Genomic DNA, 19777 nt, shown 5'->3' with positions numbered 1-19777 from the left:
TAGCGAGGATGGTTCACTGATCTGTAGTTCTGTAGTGAGGATGGTTCACTGATCTGTAGTTCTGTAGCGAGGATGGTTCACTGATCTGTAGTTCTGTAGCGAGGATGGTTCACTGATCTGTAGTGAGGATGGTTCACTGATCTGTAGTTCTGTAGTGAGGATGGTTCACTGATCTGTAGTTCTGTAGCGAGGATGGTTCACTGATCTGTAGTTCTGTAGCGAGGATGGTTCACTTATCTGTAGTTCTGTAGCGAGGATGGTTCACTGATCTGTAGTGAGGATGGTTCACTGATCTGTAGTTCTGTAGCGAGGATGGTTCACTGATCTGTAGTTCTGTAGTGAGGATGGTTCACTGATCTGTAGTTCTGTAGCAAGGATGGTTCACTGATCTGTAGTTCTGTAGCGAGGATGGTTCGCTGATCTGTAGTTCTGTAGTGAGGATGGTTCACTGATCTGTAGTTCTGTAGTGAGGATGGTTCACTGATCCGTAGTTCTGTAGCGAGGATGGTTCACTGATCTGTAGTTCTGTAGCGAGGATGGTTCACTGTCTAACTCACGCTGTCATTCACTGTCCGGTCCAGACTGTCAAGTCACCTCTGGACTGTCATTCACTGTCCGGTTCAGACTGTCAAGTCACCTCTGGACTGTCATTCACTGTCCGGTCCAGACTGTCAAGTTACCTCTGGACTGTCATTCACTGTCCGGTCCAGACTGTCAAGTCACCTCTGGACTAGTGGTAACGTCAGGTCGTAATTTCAGAAGAAAGAAAACACATTGATAATTTTTGCTTTTTTTTTTTTTTGCACACTGTAAACATACGTCTCTGGTATTTACTCTAAAACTGGAATTTAAAATGCTATAAAATATGTGAGAAAACGAACATGTAACTACTCACAGCAAAATTAAGACTTGCCATTACCACCGTCATACACATATGACGTCTAGCTGACATACATAATATATAATAATATCTTTATTTACTACAAGTATATGGTATACAGTCCTAGCTAACATCAATGACTTACTACTATATAGAAAGCCTCTTGTTATGCTGAGCATTTCGGGCAAATTAGGTCAGTGTCCTAGGATGCGACCCACACCAGTCGACTAACACCCAGGTGCCCATTTACTGATGGGTGAACATAGACAACAGGTGCAGAGAAACATACCCAATGTTTCCACCCTGGTTGGGACTCGAACCCAGACACTTGCCGTGTGAAGCGAGAGCTTTAGCCACCAGAGTCCCCAAGGATAGAGGACACATATACAGGCTGACGGACACATACACTGGAGCTAACAAACATACAGGCTAGATGACATACAGAAATGACATGCATACAAGCTAGCTGACACCCTTACAGACAAGCTGACACATTTATAAACACCTTGGGTGTTACTACAAGGAGGAGGCTGGAGGCAGTCAAAATATCATCTTTAAGATAAATGTTTTTGTGTCAGTAACTCAGAATAGGCAATGAAGAAACTAGAAGATATTATGGAAGTGTGAAGGATATGGCTGAGAGAGCTGAAGAGGGTTGATTGAGATAACCGAGTCATTTAGAAAGGATAGAACAAGGTAGTTTGACCAAGTGAGCGTATACTGAGGTGGTCTGAAGTGAACTTCCCAGAAAAAAGTTAGAGTGAAATAGATTTTGAGAATTAAGAGGTTGAGTATTCAGCAGGTATGTGTAAGGATGTTATATTGAACTGAATAGTCAAGTGGGTTATGACATTTTATGTCCCTACATAGTGTGAGTTAACATCAATGAAGGGTCATGGTCAGCTCATATCTTGTAGCGCTCTCAGACAATTTTCCTTGTGCTAAACCTCCCCCCCCCCAACTCATTTTTAATATAAAGTTTTTTAACTAAAAATAAAAAGAGAGGGTTGAATATAACAAGTTGATAAGTAAGACACGTGTGCAACAGTTAGGTATCTTTATTCCGAAACGTTTCGCCTACACAGTAGGCTTCTACAGTCAAGTACAAAGGACGTAGCAGAAGCAGTGAAGGTGTAGAGACGATGTAATCAGTCCATCACTCTTGAGCAGTTTTGATCAGTCCCTCAGCACCATTTCAGTACAGACACTCGTTGAAATTTCGGACCCTGCAGCTGTAAATTTTGGGATTATTTTATCCGGATCTAAATTCTTAGCGATATATGTTCACTTGCTAAAGTTTTTAACCCATCTAAAGTGATTTTTAAAAACCGTTCACTTATTTCTTTTTGACTGATAGTGATATTTTGTCTTACTGTAGCTTTAGCGATGGGACGTCAGCATGGTCATTAAGCAAGACTGTAAAGGGTGCAGTGAATGCTCTCTGCAAGGCTGCGTGAAAATGATACATTTCGGTGAATCATTTGAATTATGATGGCTGGCCACTTGTGTCAGGACAACTGGGGAGAAAATTATGGTACATATGTTGTGTTTGGTTCACATTCAGGATCACTCGCTCTCTAAATGTCTTTCCACATGGCAGAGAAATCACCCTCAGTGATGCCCTCAACCGCCACTTGATAGTTCAAGTGCAGGAATAACATTTGCTGCTCTCACAACTAACTTACAAGTTTCTTTGATTCTGATATTGTAAAGTTCACACTACATCAGCACTTCCTATCTCATAAACCACTGATAGTGGTAAAGTTCCCACTCGTCACCAAGGAAGATAACTGTCCTATACTTTTCAGTATAGTGAACATCCTCAATGTTTGAACACGTCTTTTTTCATGTAAAAATATTAATATTAACTTTGTCACTTGCTTACAAGTAGAGTGCACGTAAGATTTCACTCATTAAAAAGTATTGTATTTCTTAAAACACTTCCAGAAAATAAATGTATCGTCTTCAATCATTCTCTTTTAGCTACACGCATTTACACATGTTCTTCAATCGAAAAACACGGAACAAATGTTCTTGTGTCCAAAGACCGTGTTGTACTGAAGAATAACTTCTTCCATGATGAGTGTACACTGCTTGCTCTCCACCCAGCCACTCTGAAGAAGCTCATCGTGCTGATAGCCAGGACTGGACACCACCTCCTGCTGGTGACCAGGACTGGACACCATCTCCAGCTGGTGGCCAGGACTGGACACCACCTCCTGCTGGTGGCCAGGACTGGACACCACCTCCTGCTGGTGGCCAGGACTGGATACCACCTCCTGCTGGTAGCAAGAACTGGACACCACCTCTTGCTGGTGGCCAGGAGGACGCACCATGAAAGCGGTGTCCAGTATGTGAAGTTCGTAGTCGCTGAGACAAAGTGCATACATCTGACCAAACATAATCACAAATAAAACACTGAGATTATTGAAGAAATAAGTTAGTTTAATGTGAACACTGCTACTGCAATTAAAAATACTCTTGCACTGAATATAGAAGTTAAACCAGACCAGTGTTGGCAGTGTTGGCAGTGTTGGCAGTGTTGGTAGTGTTGGCAGTGTTGGCAGTGTTGGCAGTGTTGGCAGTGTTGGCAGTGTTGGCAGTGTTGGCAGTGTTGGCAGTGTTGGCAGTGTTGGCAGTGGAAAGTTTTTAACTAAAAATAAAATCTAGAGACATATGATATTGTTACATCTAAAGGGATTTAGTATCAACTAATATAAGACACGTGTAACACCTGATTATCTTTGTTGCAGTAGGCCTACTGTAACCTGCTGTAGTAGGCCTACTGTAACCTGCTGCAGTAGGCCTACTGTAACCTGCTGTAGTAGGCCTACTGTAACCTGCTGCAGTAGGCCTACTGTAACCTGCCGCAGTAGGCCTACTGTAACCTGCTGCAGTAGGCCTACTGTAACCTGCCGCAGTAGGCCTACTGTAACCTGCCGCAGTAGGCCTACTGTAACCTGCTGCAGTAGGCCTACTGTAACCTGCTGTAGTAGGCCTACTGTAACCTGCTGCAGTAGGCCTACTGTAACCTGCTGCAGTAGGCCTACTGTAACCTGCTGCAGTAGGCCTACTGTAACCTGCCGCAGTAGGCCTACTGTAACCTGCTGCAGTAGGCCTACTGTAACCTGCTGCAGTAGGCCTACTGTAACCTGCCGCAGTAGGCCTACTGTAACCTGCTGCAGTAGGCCTACTGTAACCTGCTGCAGTAGGCCTACTGTAACCAGGTGTTGCACATGGATCTAATAAGAAATAAGACACTCAATATAGGGAAGAATATATATTAGTGTGTGAAATACACGAACATAAAAGACTATAATGTAAGAACTTATTCTAAGTTACAGTTTATAAGCTCAGTCTCAATGGTTTAAGCTCAGTCTCAATGGTTTAAGACAGTCAATATATAAACACTAATAATTTGCACATAGCTGTACCATATTTCTCAATAACTTTCAGATATAAACACAGTTTAAGAATGAGCTCACAAGAATGTATAAAACAATTTAAATCCCTTATTAGAAACAAAGTTAATATCTAAGCTCAGTATAAAGTATATAAATTCAATGGAACTTAAGTTCTTTTTAGATTTTTGTTCTAATTATTACAGTTGTAATTTTATGAGCACTACGAACAAGATTAAAGTCAGCTTAGCCTCTGTAAACATCTGGATCTCTCCAAACAAATTACTAAGATAACTAACACCGAGTCTTGTTTACCTACACTCCTTATACACTGAGTATACTGTATACCCTAGCACCTGCCACCTTGCTTTACAGTCTACCAAACATCAAACTCAACACCCAGTATACCTACCTTCATCCTATATCACTATATCCTACCTCACTTTCTACCTTCATTCTGTACGATGGTAAGTGAGTGTGAAAGTGTTGGACCCACCTGTATCATCCTATCTTTCTTGCCCTCCCAATACAGACGTTCATCATACAGGGGCTCAGCGTTGGTACCCACGTACACGGGCTCCCACCTGCTGTACTGGGAACCTATCTCACCCACTTGAATCACTGACATATCTGAGTTTCCGGGACGATTAATCCAGTCCTGTCGAGAAAACAACGGTCTGAGCACTCTTAAAATATATCTTAACAGTATTATGGGTTACTTTTAAGTACATTATTTTATATTTACTTTTAAAATAAAGTAGTTAATAAAGACGCACTTTAAGAGACTTATAATGAAGTAATTGTTGTTATATATATATATATATATATATATATATATATATATATATATATATATATATATATATATATATATATATATATATATATATATATATATATATATATATATATATATATATATATATATATATATATATATATATATATATATAACAACTAACAGTAACGACAATTTTATTACGTGGTTGAAAACGTTCTGACGTTATGTAATGCACAAGAAAAGTGTCATGTTACCATGAGTTAAGACATGAGGATATACCTGTGGGAAATAATTAGTATGAGAGGTTGAAGATGAGGGGATGTACAAGGGGTGAGCTTCCCCAGTGAGAACCAGGTGTCTGAGGTCATTCTTGGTGGACGGTAAACTACTGTTATTCTTTATGTCATAACTTAGAAGAACATACACTCGAGGCTTGGTGGTGCTCGACCAGTCTTTCTTCTCCATCATCTCGAAGAAATCTGAAGCACAAGAGGTTACTGTCAGCGGTGCCCACCACCATCTTAATGTACTTTAATGTCTTATTAAAACTATATTTGTATTCGTGAATGTATATACATACATATTTTTTTGTACTGAGAAATTCACGAATGATAAGAAATGTTAAGAAGTGAAGGTAGAATAAAGCTGGTACTCACTCGAGTACAAGACAATGAGTACATGTGTACAAAATGTATGTTTATATATGTGATATGAAAACTGATAATGTGAAATGAATTACTATAAATGTATTATGTTAAATCTATATTTGAATCAATGCATAAGAATATTTAATGAGAGAATATTTATATACATATTCAAGTATCAATAGAATGCAAAAAATATATATAAATTAACTATTCTTCCTTCCTTGCTCCCTCTTTCCTTCTCTTCCTCTTTCTCTTCTTCCCTCTCTTCCTCCCTCTTTTGTCTCCCTCTCATTAACTCACCACCCCTCAAGGAAGGTTCCTTGATGTTGGTGAGGGGCTCTTGATTTACGGAATTGGATCTGTGCTCCAGTTCCCCAAATTAAACCTGAATGCCTTCCACATCCCCCCACCAGGCGTTGTATAATCCTCCGGGTTTAGCGCTTCCCCTTTGATTATAATAATAATAATCATTAACTCACCTGGTATAAAGTTGATGGAAGGATAGAGTTCAATGTCTGAAGGCAGAACAAAGTAAGTTTTGGCAGCCAGTCTGGCGGTGTTCCTGGCCACGTTGACGGGGTACAAGAGTCCTTGTTGGTAACGGTAAGTGCTCACTGAGCTCAGGTTCACCTGCTGAGAACACTCACTCTTCCTGGTCAGCACTTCCTCCGCCGGCGGTACCTGCACCATACACAGCCACAATGCATTAAGTAATATTAGCAGAGCTTGTCTGTTCTGTTTATATCATTGAGAAGAAACGATACATAATAAAATACATATTTTAGATTTTGCCCGAGTTTAGTGAACAGCGGCACATATCATGTGAAACAACATAGCGTCATGTAGGTTCAACATTACACCATAAGTTGTTAACAAGTGAATGACTGTATCAGCTCCATCCCGTATTGCACGTTATTGCCAGTGTCGTATACAAGATCGTAATCTGTATAATACGGACAAGATGTAACTGAAGCCTAATATAGTAGACGTAATTACCTCTAATACTAAAAGTAGTAGAGATAATTACTTCTATTACGTGTAGTAGTAGAGGAAACTACATCAGTCATCATAACTTCTAGTGGTAACATCATCACCAAGACTCAGTGTTAACAAAAGGAAAAATAATGTAACTTTCTGTTGGCATTACAACCTGAGTAAATAAATATATTTTAGTGTCAGATACGCAACATAGAGGATAACACCACTAAGTCATGATCATACACCACTAAGTTATGATCATACACCACTGAGTCATGATCATACACCACTAAGTTATGATCATACACCACTGAGTCATGATCATACACCACTAAGTTATGATCATACACCACTGAGTCATGATCATACACCACTAAGTTATGATCATACACCACTAAGTTATGATCATACACCACTGAGTCATGATCATACACCACTAAGTTATGATCATACACCACTGAGTCATGATCATACACCACTAAGTTATGATCATACACCACTGAGTCATGATCATACACCACTAAGTTATGATCATACACCACTGAGTCATGATCATACATCACTAAGTTATGATCATACACCACTGAGTCAGGATCATACACCACTAAGTTATGATCATACACCACTGAGTCATGATCATACACCACTAAGTTATGATCATACACCACTAAGTTATGATCATACACCACTGAGTCATGATCATACACCACTAAGTCATGATCATACACCACCAAGTTATGATCATACACCACTGAGTCATGATCATACACCACTAAGTTATGATCATACACCACTGAGTCATGATCATACACCACTAAGTTATGATCATACACCACCAAGTTATGATCATACACCACTAAGTTATGATCATACACCACTGAGTCATGATCATACACCACTAAGTCATGATCATACACCACCAAGTTATGATCATACACCACTAAGTTATGATCATACACCACTGATCCATGATCATACACCACTGAGTTATGATCATACACCACTGAGTTATGATCATACACTACTGAGTCATGATCATACACCACTGAGTAATGATCATACACCACTGAGTCATGATCATACACCACTGAGTAATGATCATACACTACTGAGTCATGATCATACACCACTGAGTAATGATCATACACCACTGAGTCATGATCATACACTACTGAGTTATGATCATACACTACTGAGTCATGATCATACACCACTGAGTTATGATCATACACCACTGAATCATGATCATACACTACTGAGTCATGATCATACACTACTGAGTCATGATCATACACCCCTGAGTCATAATCATACACTACTGAGTCATGATCATACACCACTGAATCATGATCATACACTACTAAGTCATGATCATACACCACTGAGTCATGATCATACACCACTGAGTCTTGATCATACACTACTGAGTCATGATCATACACTACTGAGTCATGATCATACACTACTAAGTCATGATCATACACTACTGAGTCATGATCATACACCACTGAGTCATAATCATACACTACTGAGTCAAGATCATACACTACTGACTCATGATCATACACCACTGAGTCATGATCATACACCTCTGAGTCATGATCATACACTACTGAGTCATGATCATACACCACTGAGTCATGATCATACACCACTGAGTCATGATCATACACCAATAAGCCATGATCATACACTACTGAGTCATGATCATACACCACTGAGTCATGATCATCCACCACTGAGTCATGATCATACACCACTGAGTCATGATCATACACCACTGAGTCATGATCATACACCACTTAGTCATGATCATACACCACTGAGTCATGATTATACACCACTGAGTCGTGATCATACACTACTGAGTCATTATCATACACCACTAAGTCATGATCATAAACCACTGAGTCATGATCATACACTACTGAGTCATGATCATACACCACTAAGCCATGATCATAAACCACTAAGTCATGATCATACACCACTGAGTCATTACCATACACCCCTGAGTAATGATCATACACTACTGAGTCATGATCATACACCACTGAGTCATGATCATACACCACTTAGTCATGATCATACACCACTGAGTCATGATTATACACCACTGAGTCGTGATCATACACTACTGAGTCATGATCATACACCACTAAGCCATGATCATAAACCACTAAGTCATGATCATACACCACTGAGTCATTACCATACACCCCTGAGTAATGATCATACACTACTGAGTCATGATCATACACCACTGAGTCATGATCATACACCACTGAGTCATGATCATACACCACTTAGTCATGATCATACACCACTGAGTCATGATTATACACCACTGAGTCGTGATCATACACTACTGAGTCATTATCATACACCACTAAGTCATGATCATACACTGAGTCATGATCCTACACAACTGAGTCATGATCATACACCACTGAGTCATGATCATACACCACTGAGTCATGATCATACACTACTGAGTCATGATCATACACCACTGAGTCATGATCATACACTGAGCCATGAGCATACACCACTGAGTCATGATCATACAACACTGAGTCATGATCATACACTACTGAGTCATGATCATACACCACTAAGCCATGATCATAAGCCACTAAGTCATGATCATACACCACTAAGCCATGATCATAAACCACTAAGTCATGATCATACACCACTGAGTCATGATCATACACCACTAAGCCATGATCGTAAACCACTAAGTCATGATCATACACCACTGAGTCATTACCATACACCCCTGAGTAATGATCACACACTACTGAGTAATGATCATACACCACTGAGTCATGATCATACATCACTGAGTCATGATCATACACTACTGAGTCATGATCATACACCATTAAGTCATGATCATAAACCACTGAGTCATGATCATAAACCACTGAGTAATGATCATAAACCACTAAGTCATTATCATACACCACTGAGTCATGATCATAAACCACTAAGTCATGATCATAAACCACTAAGTCATGATCATAAACCACTGAGTCATGATCATAAACCACTAAGTCATGATCATAAACCACTGAGTCATGATCATAAACCACTAAGTCATGATCATAAACCACTAAGTCATGATCATAAACCAATAAGTCATGATCATAAACCACTAAGTCATGATCATAAACCACTAAGTCATGATCATAAACCACTGAGTCATGATCATAAACCACTAAGTCATGATCATAAACCACTGAGTCATGATCATAAACCACTAAGTCATGATCATAAACCACTAAGTCATGATCATACACCACTGAGTCATGATCATACACCACTGAGTCATTATCATACATCACTGAGTAATGATCATACACTACTGAGTCATGATCATACACCACTGAGTCATGATCATAAACCACTAAGTCATGATCATACACCACTGAGTCATGATCATACACTACTGAGTAATGATCATACACCACTGAGCCATGATCATACACCACTGAGTCATGATCATACACCACTGAGTCATGATCATACACTACTGGGTCATGATCATACACCACTGAGTCATGATCATACACCACTGAGTCATGATCATACACCACTGAGTCATGATCATGCACTACTGAGTAATGATCATACACCACTGAGTCATGATCATAAACCACTAAGTCATGATCATTCACCAGTGAGTCATGATCATACACCACTGAGTCATGATCATCCACCACTGAGTCATGATCATACACCACTGAGTCATGATCATACACTACTGGGTCATGATCATACACCACTGAGTCATGATCATACACCACTGAGTCATGATCATACACTACTGAGTAATGATCATACACCACTGAGTCATGATCATAAACCACTAAGTCATGATCATTCACCAGTGAGTCATGATCATACACCACTGAGTAATGATCATACACCACTGAGTAATGATCATACACCACTGAGACATGATCATCCACCACTGAGTCATGATCATACACCACTGAGTCATGATCATTCACTACTGAGTAACAATGACTGCAACTTACCTCTGGTGTATGAGAAACATCAAAAATCATGTGAAATGTGACATGATTTTTTATGTCGTCTGATATACAGTCTCTGAGATACATGATGGTGTCGACAGCTCTCTCAAAGTCTGTGCCCGGGGCGTAGACGGCAGCACTGACAGGTCCCTGCAATAATAACACTAGGCTGTGGGTTGCAGACTGAGAAAGCCTGCGACATAAACCCAGATCACAATACTACACTATCATTCATCTACTGCACTGTTAAAATAGAGAATCATTATACTGATGAATTACATTATACTGAAGAAAGATACTGCTATAATAATAGCTTTAAACTTTTAAGTTTAATACAATCCTAAGGTAATTATAGGTAACCAGGTCTGATCTAAGGTACGGATGGATATCTGAATCAGGAGCAAGTTATCTAGTTGCTTCCCTTGTGGGGGACACCAGGCCAGTCGTTATGTGAGTGTTTTGGTCTGATGAGATAATGTTCTGGTTTAGGTTTCAAGAATTGTAAGACATAAATGAAGGCACTCCGACGCGGGAAGCAATGAATTTCATCAGAATTTAAGAAGTTTTGCAATAAATTTTGCGAAAGTTGTTAGACAGTGGCTAATATGGAACATTTGTGTGATAATACCAAGTGGTATCTGGTCTAGGTTCCAAAGTTTAATGGTGTAGACTTCAAGGTCACACCTGTGTGCTAATATCAAGTGTTATTTGGTGTAGATTTCAAGGTTTGATGGAACATTTGCGTGTCAATACCTAGTGTTATCTGGACCAGCTGCCACGCTTCTATAAAACCACATAGTCCGAAATTGAGGAGCCGTTGAGAGACGAGGTGCTTACTGTATTTAGGAGCATTAAATCTTCTGCCCCCAGGCCTGACATTAAAACCTACCAGATACTAAACGCAATCCCCATCAGTGCCCTATGTAAGATTAATCTGTGGATGGTCCCGGGATCGTTGCTGGAACCCTTTCGCACAAATAGGACGATCCTCATACCTAAGCTGCCAACCCTTCTGATAATGAAGACTAAAGACCAAGTCATCATGTCTTCAGTCTTGGTACAGCTGTTCTGTAAGATCCAGGTAACCAGAACTTTTGATAAGAGGTAGCCGTCAGTAACAACAGGAGGCAGAAAGCATTCGATCCTCTAGTTGGGTTCGTTGAAAACCTGGCAATTATGGATGAGCTCCATGGTAAAACCCATGCGCTCGACCATGCTATGTACTTGACATTCCTCGTCATAAAGGCTTTCGATAATGAGCTGCATGACACTATTACCTGATGCATATCGAGGAAAGGCCTTCCAGTGCCAGTCAATACATTAATAATGTGTGGCGACAGTGGAGCCTCGACTGTCATCAATGCCCAGAGGGAAACTTCCGAGAAGATCCCTTCTTTAAATTTAATTCTTCTTTTTTCACCTTGTGAACGATGAGGCGATTACAAAGATCAGGGAATTGTGAGTACGAGTTGAGTCGGACAGTGATAAAGTATTCCTACTGAGGTAAGCTGATGATCTCCTTCTGCTAGCGAAAACCCATGATGGTCTCCAGATAGTTATTGTTGTTATACATATCGGCCTGGTTGGGGGTAGTCTTGAAGTCAACGCTGGAAAGTGCCGATCAATTAACCTTAAGGTTGATGAGTACAGAAAGATATTGTATGTTCGGAATACCATTCCTTGTTAATGATGTGCCTATTAACACTATGGGTCCCTTTGACGAGTACGAGTACTTACGGGTTCTTGTCGGACTCGAGGACGGTCTCCGCATCATGAAGGCCCCCTCCAATAAAGCTGCAGCACAACCTGATCCCAAGACTCACCCACCGCCTCGTCCTCGGGTGGTTGGGTGTTTAAGACGTAGTTGGGGACATTAGATGCAGATGTTTCAGTGTTCACAAATGGCTTTATCTGCCACATGATGTCCGAAGTTTGTACTTTCATGCGCAATTTACGGAAGGAGAATTTGATTTACCCGATTTTGTCTCCGCAGTTCGCATCCAAAAACTAAACCTATTAATCTCATTGTTTACCTCTGTGGATAGTGTGGTAAGAGTGTCAACCTAAGAACCCGTAATTCAGAAAAAGATTGTGTGCTCGTTCCGGACCTGCAAAGATCCTTAGTTCCAAGGTATTTATAAGAGTGAACGTTTCCTGACATGATATCAGTCTTTATAACACTTGTTTGTGATGGAAGTGGCCTCAAGTCAATGTGAAATGATCATCCGTTCACCGTTTGGTGTCTTCTGACACCAGTTTCTTAAGTTGATGAGGTTATGCTCTGCCTTCAGTCAGGTCCAAGTAACTACCGTGATAACTTCATCCAAGGCACCTAGAGTTAGACCTTCCTAGTCTCAGGCGCCTTGATCTCCCGGAGAAACAGACTGCATGGGAAGGTGTTTAATAACCTTCCTGGATGTTGCATAGGACACCCTGGAGCGTGCCTGATGTCCCTTGGTGAGGCGGTCACATGACACTCGCTAGGGGCCACCTACCAGTGATTTTGTTATAATAATTATTATTGTTGTCCACTGTAGAGATCTGGTGACCCAGTCTTGCTGGTGTGAGCAACACTAGACCCGGGTCAGACCTCCACCCTCACCACTGGGACTATTTTAATTGTAATTAAACAAACTAGTCACTAACACCACACCTATTCCTTTTTCGTTATTGGTCATTCTTAATTTTTATGAAAGACGAATTTTACATATGTAGCCCAGGGCGGCCACCCAAACCCTGTGGTATCATAACCCCCGTCACAAGACCACCCACTACCGGTGGTATACCTGGAGCGGGTTTCGGGGGTCAACGCCCCCGCAGCCCGGTCTGAGACCAGACCTCGTTGACAAATTTACATTGCTCACTAACGCTTGTGCTTTTTGTCTATTCCCTGAGCAGTGAAGGATACAAAAAATACATTATGAAGTACACTGTAAGGTACAGTGTGAGGTACAGTGTGAGGTACAGTGTGAGGTACAGTGTAAGGTACAGTGTAAGGTACAGTGTGAGGTACAGTGTGAGGTACAGTGTAAGGTACAGTGTAAGGTACAGTGTGAGGTACAGTGTGAGGTACAGTGTAAGGTACAGTGTAAGGTACAGTGTGAGGTACAGTGTGAGGTACAGTGTAAGGTACAGTGTAAGGTACAGTGTGAGGTACAGTGTGAGGTACAGTGTGAGGTACAGTGTGAGGTACAGTGTAAGGTACAGTGTAAGGTACAGTGTGAGGTACAGTGTGAGGTACAGTGTAAGGTACAGTGTAAGGTACAGTGTGAGGTACAGTGTGAGGTACAGTGTGAGGTACAGTGTGAGGTACAGTGTGAGGTACAGTGTAAGGTACAGTGTAAGGTACAGTGTAAGGTACAGTGTGAGGTACAGTGTAAGGTACAGTGTGAGGTACAGTGTGAGGTACAGTGTAAGGTACAGTGTAAGGTACAGTGTGAGGTACAGTGTGAGGTACAGTGTAAGGTACAGTGTAAGGTACAGTGTGAGGTACAGTGTGAGGTACAGTGTGAGGTACAGTGTGAGGTACAGTGTGAGGTACAGTGTGAGGTACAGTGTGAGGTACAGTGTGAGGTACAGTGTAAGGTACAGTGTGAGGTACAGTGTGAGGTACAGTGTGAGGTACAGTGTGAGGTACAGTGTAAGGTACAGTGTGAGGTACAGTGTGAGGTACAGTGTGAGGTACAGTGTGAGGTACAGTGTGAGGTACAGTGTGAGGTACAGTGTGAGGTACAGTGTAAGGTACAGTGTGAGGTACAGTGTGAGGTACAGTGTGAGGTACAATGTAGGGTACAGTGTAAGGTACAGTGTAAGGTACAGTGTAAGGTACAAACCTGCCAGCGAGCGGTGAGAGGTACCAGGTTGTTAAGGAAGGTGTAGTCAGTATGGGTAGTGTAGGTAATGGTGTTGTTACAAGGGACGGTGTAAGGTACAGTATAAGGTATAGTGTGAGGTACAGTGTAAGGTACAGTGTAATGTACGTTATGAGGAACAGCGTTAGGTACAGTGTAACATACAGTGTGAGGTACAGTATAAGGTATAGTGTAAGGTACAGCGTAAGGTACAGTGCAAGGTACAGTATGAGGGACAGTGTGAGGTACAGTGTAAGATACAGTGTGAGGTACAGTATGAGGTACAGTATAAGGTACAGTGTAAGGTACAAACCTGCCAGCGAGCGGTGAGAGGTACCAGGTTGTTAAGGAAGGTGTAGTCAGCATGGGTAGTATAGGTAATGGTGTTGTTACAAGGGAAGGTGTAAGGTACAGTATAAGGTACAGTGTGAGGTACAGTGTTAGGTACAAACCTGCCAGCGAGCTGTGAGAGGTACCAGGTTGTTAAGGAAGGTATAGTCAGCATGGGTAGTATAGGTAATGGTGTTGTTACATGGGAAGGTGTAAGCAGCAGGCAGGTAGTTCTCCAGTACCCAGTAATGTCCACGCTGGTAACTGCTGGGTCGTACTACAGAGTTGGCACACTCGCTGATGTCACTATACATCTTCTTCAACACCGAGTCCTCCTCCATCGTGTCGTTCACAGTCACTACCATCGATGGAGAATGTTCACTGCAGATTCCTCTACATGAGACGTTAGTCTATAAATATACATTGTTGTAGGAAGCATTTACAGGAGAAAGCGAAGAAGAAAAGACAGGAGAATAGAGGGATGAATTGTGTAAAGAAGGAGAATGAAGCTGAAGAGAAAAATGATAAATGATATAAAAAATGTTAGAAAGAAGAGTATGAATAAGAAAGAGGTAGAGAAAGCGAGAGAATTATTAAGATAAGGTGGAGGGCAAATATTACGTATATAAGGAGAAAAAATACATTATGAAGAGCTGAGAAATAAATTAAAGAAGGATACAATGGAAGATGGAAGAGTGAAAGTCACCTGACACTGGAGAATGTTACTGATTATTTATGAAGAGTTATAACACATTTTTACATTAATAACAGTATACAATACCGGGATATAGACTTGTATACTGGAGCCAGAGGAGAGGAGCAGCAGTTGAAGACATCATCACAGGTGGGCAGGACCCACTAGTGGAAGTAGATCATATCCAACAGTAAGACCAGAGACTAGTAATACAGTTGAAGATATCCAAGAATTTTGGTACACAGGATATATTATACAACTTTATTACTAACCTCTGGTTCAACTCTAGGACATGACTTGCTTCCACTAGTGGGACCCATCCACTGGTGATGATGTCTTCAACTGCTGCACCTTTCATCTGGCTCCAGTAGACCTTATATCAAGGATGAGGGACTGAAGACCTGTCAAAGCTAAGGGACAACACCTGTCAAGGCTAAGTGAATGAATTTCTTTATTATGACTGAGGGGCTCAACACCTCACAATAACCTCTCCACATCTTTCACTGTCTCTAATATGTAATATCTGTAGTGGATGAAAACCCTGATGGTTGGCGAAACATCTCACCAACAGTCACCCAGGAGTTATATCTTATTAATCAATAAAGATACCCAAGTGTTGTGTCTTATTAGTCAATAAGACACCCAGGTGTTGCACATGTCTTATTCATCAATAAAGACACCCAGGTGTTGCACATGTCTTATTCATCAATATACTCAGGTGTTACACATGTGTCTTATTCATCAATATACTCAGGTGTTGCACATGTCTTATTCATCAATATACTCAGGTGTTGCACATGTGTCTTATTCATCAAAAATGTTACCCAGGAGCTGCTCATGTGTTTTATTCATCAATAGACACCCAGTTGTTGCACATGTCTTATATTTTATTTTTTTTTATTATCACACAGGCCGATTCCCACCAAGGCAGGGTGGCCCAAAAAAGAAAAACTTTCACCATCATTCACTCTATCACTGTCTTGCCAGAAGGGTGCTTTACACTACAGCTTTTAAACTGCAACATTAACACCCCTCCTTCAGAGTGCAGGCACTGTACTTCCCATCTCCAGGACTCAAGTCCGGCCTGCCGGTTTCCCTGAACCCCTTCATAAATGTTACTTTGCTCACACTCCAACAGCACGTCAAGTATTAAAAACCATTTGTCTCCATTCACTCCTATCAAACACGCTCACGCATGCCTGCTGGAAGTCCAAGCCCCTCGCACACAAAACCTCCTTTACCCCCTCCCTCCAACCTTTCCTAGGCCGACCCCTACCCCGCCTTCCTTCCACTACAGACTGATACACTCTTGAAGTTACTCTGTTTCGCTCAATTCTCTCTACATGTCTGAACCACCTCAACAACCCTTCCTCAGCCCTCTGAACAACAGTTTTGGTAATCCCGCACCTCCTCCTAACTTCCAAACTACGAATTCTCTGCATTATATTCACACCACACATTGCCCTCAGACATGACATCTCCACTGCCTCCAGCCTTCTCCTCGCTGCAACATTCATCATCCATGCTTCACACCCATATAAGAGCGTTGCTAAAACTATACTCTCATACATTCCCCTCTTTGCCTCCAAGGACAAAGTTCTTTGTCTCCACAGACTCCTAAGTGCACCACTCACCCTTTTCCCCTCATCAATTCTATGATTCACCTCATCTTTCATAGACCCATCCGCTGACACGTCCACTCCCAAATATCTGAATACATTCACCTCCTCCATACTCTCTCCCTCCAATCTGATATCCAATCTTTCATCACCTAATCTTTTTGTTATCCTCATGACCTTACTCTTTCCTGTATTCACTTTTAATTTTCTTCTTTTGCACACCCTACCAAATTCATCCACCAATCTCTGTAACTTCTCTTCAGAATCTCCCAAGAGCACAGTGTCATCAGCAAAGAGCAACTGTGACAACTCCCACTTTATGTGTGATTCTTTATCTTTTAACTCCACGCCTTTTGCCAAGACCCTCGCATTTACTTCTCTTACAACCCCATCTATAAATACATTAAACAACCACGGTGACATCACACATCCTTGTCTAAGGCCTACTTTTACTGGGAAATAATTTCCCTCTTTCCTACATACTCTAACTTGAGCCTCACTATCCTCGTAAAAACTCTTCACTGCTTTCAGTAACCTACCTCCTACACCATACACCTGCAACATCTGCCACATTGCCCCCCTATCCACCCTGTCATACGCCTTTTCCAAATCCATAAATGCCACAAAGACCTCTTTAGCCTTATCTAAATACTGTTCACTTATATGTTTCACTGTAAACACCTGGTCCACACACCCACTACCTTTCCTAAAGCCTCCTTGTTCATCTGCTATCCTATTCTCCGTCTTACTCTTAATTCTTTTAATAATAACTCTACCATACACTTTACCAGGTATACTCAACAGACTTATCCCCCTATAATTTTTGCACTCTCTTTTGTCCCCTTTGCCTTTATACAAAGGAACTATGCATGCTCTCTGCCAATCCCTAGGTACCTTACCCTCTTCCAGTCATTTATTAAATAATTGCACCAACCACTCCAAAACTATATCCCCACCTGCTTTTAGCATTTCTATCTTTATCCCATCAATCCAGGCTGCCTTACCCCCTTTCATTTTACCTACTGCCTCACGAACGTTCCCCACACTCACAACTGGCTCTTCCTCACTCCTACAAGATGTTATTCCTCCTTGCCCTATACACGAAATCACAGCTTCCCTATCTTCATCAACATTTAATAATTCCTCAAAATATTCCCTCCATCTTCCCAATACCTCTAACTCTCCATTTAATAACTCTCCTCTTCTATTTTTAACTGACAAATCCATTTGTTCTCTAGGCTTCCTTAACTTGTTAATATCACTCCAAAACTTTTTCTTATTTTCAACAAAATTTGTTGATAACATCTCACCCACTCTCTCATTTGCTCTCTTTTTACATTGCTTCACACTCTCTTAACCTCTCTCTTTTTCTCCATATACTCTTCCCTCCTTGCATCACTTCTACTTTGTAAAAACTTCTCATATGCTAACTTTTTCTCCCTAACTGCTCTCTTTACATCATCATTCCACCAATCGCTCCTCTTCCCTCCCGCACCCACTTTCCTGTAACCACAAACTTCTGCTGAACACTCTAACACTACATTTTTAAACCTACCCCATACCTCTTCGACCCCATTGCGTATGCTCTCATTAGCCCATCTATCCTCCAATAGCTGTTTATATCTTACCCTAACTGCCTCCTCTTTTAGTTTATAAACCTTCACCTCTCTCATCCCTGATGTTTCTATTCTCCTTGTATCCCATCTACCATTTACTCTCAGTGTAGCTACAACTAGAAAGTGATCTGATATATCTGTGGCCCCTTTATAAACATGTACATCCTGAAGTCTACTCAACAGTCTTTTATCTACCAATACATAATCCAACAAACTACTGTCATTTCGCCCTACATCATATCTTGTATACTTATTTATCCTCTTTTTCTTAAAATATATATTACCTATAACTGAACCCCTTTCTATACAAAGTTCAATCAAAGGGCTCCCATTATCATTTACACCTGGCACCCCAAACTTACCTACCACACCCTCTCTAAAAGTTTCTCCTACTTTAGCATTCAGATCCCCTACCACAATTACTCTCTCACTTGGTTCAAAGGCTCCTATACATTCACTTAACATCTCCCAAAATCTCTCTCTCTTCTCTACATTCCTCTCTTCTCCAGGTGCATACACGCTTATTATGACCCACTTTTCGCATCCAACCTTTACTTTAATCCACATAATTCTTGAATTTACTCATTCATATTCTCTTTTCTCCTTCCATAACTGATCCTTCAGCATTACTGCTACCCCTTCCTTTGCTCTAACTCTCTCAGATACTCCAGATTTAATCCCATTTATTTCCCCCCACCGAAACTCCCCTACCCCCTTCAGCTTTGTTTCGCTTAGGGCCAGGACATCCAACTTCTTTTCATTCATAACATCAGCAATCATCTGTTTCTTGTCATCCGCACTACATCCACGCACATTCAAGCATCCCAGTTTTATAAAGCACATGTCTTATTCATCAATAAAGATACCCAGGAGCTGCACATGTGTCTTATTCATCAATAATGTTACCCAAGACCTACACATGTGTCTTATTCATCAA

General features: G+C 41.0%; 1 protein-coding gene across 1 annotated transcript in view; it reads right to left on the bottom strand.

Annotated features, from left to right (window-relative positions):
- Positions 1-1923: 1923 nt before the first annotated feature.
- LOC128684972 (beta-1,4-glucuronyltransferase 1) overlaps positions 1924-19777 on the bottom strand; it is a 245786-nt gene continuing 227932 nt past the window's right edge. Inside the window, exons 3-8 of the mRNA XM_070099638.1 lie at positions 15034-15304; positions 10734-10880; positions 6189-6390; positions 5342-5541; positions 4778-4939; positions 1924-3270 (exon numbers count right to left, since the gene is read on the bottom strand). Of these exons, the coding sequence (XP_069955739.1) occupies positions 2887-3270; positions 4778-4939; positions 5342-5541; positions 6189-6390; positions 10734-10880; positions 15034-15304 (1366 nt within the window). The 3' untranslated portion in view covers positions 1924-2886. The remainder of the gene's footprint in view (positions 3271-4777; positions 4940-5341; positions 5542-6188; positions 6391-10733; positions 10881-15033; positions 15305-19777) is intronic.

The sequence above is a fragment of the Cherax quadricarinatus genome, chromosome 5 (assembly GCF_038502225.1).
Source record: "Cherax quadricarinatus isolate ZL_2023a chromosome 5, ASM3850222v1, whole genome shotgun sequence".
Taxonomy (NCBI): domain Eukaryota; kingdom Metazoa; phylum Arthropoda; class Malacostraca; order Decapoda; family Parastacidae; genus Cherax; species Cherax quadricarinatus.
Note: the sequence above shows the minus strand (reverse complement) of the source record. Positions and strands in the feature narration are given on the sequence as shown.